This window comes from Octopus bimaculoides, chromosome Z, assembly GCF_046866305.1.
Source record: "Octopus bimaculoides isolate indiv1 chromosome Z, ASM4686630v1, whole genome shotgun sequence".
NCBI classification, from domain to species: Eukaryota; Metazoa; Mollusca; class Cephalopoda; order Octopoda; family Octopodidae; genus Octopus; species Octopus bimaculoides.
This window is the reverse complement of record NC_142944.1, coordinates 23,919,002-23,920,703: the sequence shown is the minus strand read 5'-3', so window position 1 is coordinate 23,920,703 and position 1,702 is coordinate 23,919,002. Positions and strand designations below refer to the sequence as shown.

Here is a 1,702-nt window from a genome sequence, read left to right as displayed (position 1 = left end):
GAGATGAATATAATTTCTTCTTCTCAATACCCTTTGATATTATATTAATCTCTTCTCTTCTTACTTTAAGACATAAAAATATACACTACCTTCTCCCCCTATGTTGGATTGATGCTTTCTATAACCGTCTCTTTTTGTATATTTGTTATCAGTTAACGATTTGCAGCCGTTATTTCAACATGTATTTCTAATTGGAATATCTTTACTACCTCTGAGGAGATTCATCTTATAATGATTTAAATTTTATAAATGATTTATCTAAAGATTACTGAATCGAAACAGCTGTCAGAGATGTTGTCATATTTTATAATTAATAAATAATATTTTATTAATTACCTCTCCATTTTCTCCTTATTCTTTATATATATTATATATATTTATTTATACGGATAAAAGTAACAAAATTTTCTCAACAGAGTGAAATAGTATAAAATTCTGTGCATTTACAGCACAACATTTACATATTGTTATATTTATTTGTAGAATGTCTTTTAACAAAGAAAATGAGATATGACAAGTCTTATTTGAGCTTCGGTTTCACTGTGCTTACTGCTGGTGGTGTAGAAAAACCACTGTGTTCTGTGCTCTAAGGTATTGGCAGCTTCTTCATTGAAGCCTAAGGATAAAGAGGCATTTGAAACAAAACATCCGAACATAGTCAACAAAGACGAGGAATTTTTCAGTTACCAAGCTCACAGATTGGTCTAATCCAGGCTTGATGACACAGGAATGTATATGCAGGACGTTGCGGCTGGTCTGAAAGCCTCCCACGAGGTTTCGAGGAAATTTGCTGCAAAAAAACCCCTCATAACATTGAAGAGCAGTTGCTGCAAAGATATAATCTTACTCGTGCTCGGAACGTCCGAACTACAGAAGCTTAAACATGTTTCACTTTCCAACAACACCGTCAGTCGACGAATCGCTGAGATGCCTGATAATATTTTGTCTCAGGTCATCTCAAAGATAAAAACATCAATGTTTAACTATGTCGTCATCCATATTGATGAAACCACTAACGTGGCAGATTTACCACCACTTTGTGTTTATGTACGTTACGTGCATAACAAGCGTCTGGAAGATGAATTCTTTTTTGCGAAACCCTCAACATCCGAACCACTGCAAACGATATATTCCAGAAAGTGGATCAATTCTTTAACATGCGTGGCATAAACTAGGAGCACGTTGATGGTGTGTGCACCCACGGTGCTCCAACAATGTTTGGTTGCCGCTCTAATTTTCAGACAATGATGAAGGAGGAGTCTCCTAAAGTAATTGGTACGCATTGTACACTTCATCGCCAAGCACTGATGGTTAAAACAATACCCGGCCATTTGAATAATGTTTTGAATGATGTGGTCAAAGCGGTAGATTTTATCAAAGCCAATTTTCTAAACTCGCGTCTTTTTGCTGAATTGTACAAGAACAATGGCTCCGATTTTGAAACGTTTTTGCTGTACTCGCATGTGAAGTGGTTATCCAGATTTAGCACAGCTTTGTGTTTATGTACGTACGGAGAGTATTGAAAAGAGTCTTCGTTCTACGAAAAGAGATATACGAATTTCTTCGTGGTGCTAAAAAAGAACTGCACAGATAATTCTTCAATCCTCGGTTCCTTATACGTCTCTCCTTTTTAGTCGACAATTTTGAATCAGTTAATGCTGTTAACTTAGCATTACAAGGAAAGGACATCACCGTTGTCCAT

The 1,702-nt window shown here is 36.0% G+C and overlaps 1 protein-coding gene across 1 annotated transcript; it reads left to right on the top strand.

Moving 5' to 3' along the window:
- The first annotated feature begins 729 nt into the window (after nucleotides 1–729).
- Nucleotides 730–1,170, top strand: LOC149132175 (protein ZBED8-like). The gene has a single exon (XM_089365313.1). The coding sequence runs from the start codon at nucleotides 730–732 to the stop codon at nucleotides 1,168–1,170; it is 441 nt and encodes a 146-aa protein (XP_089221439.1).
- Nucleotides 1,171–1,702: the final 532 nt, after the last annotated feature.

What these genes read in the sequence shown, in the direction of transcription:
- LOC149132175 (XM_089365313.1), top strand. Translation starts at nt 730, where the DNA reads ATGTATATGCAGGACGTTGCGGCTGGTCTGAAAGCCTCCCACGAGGTT.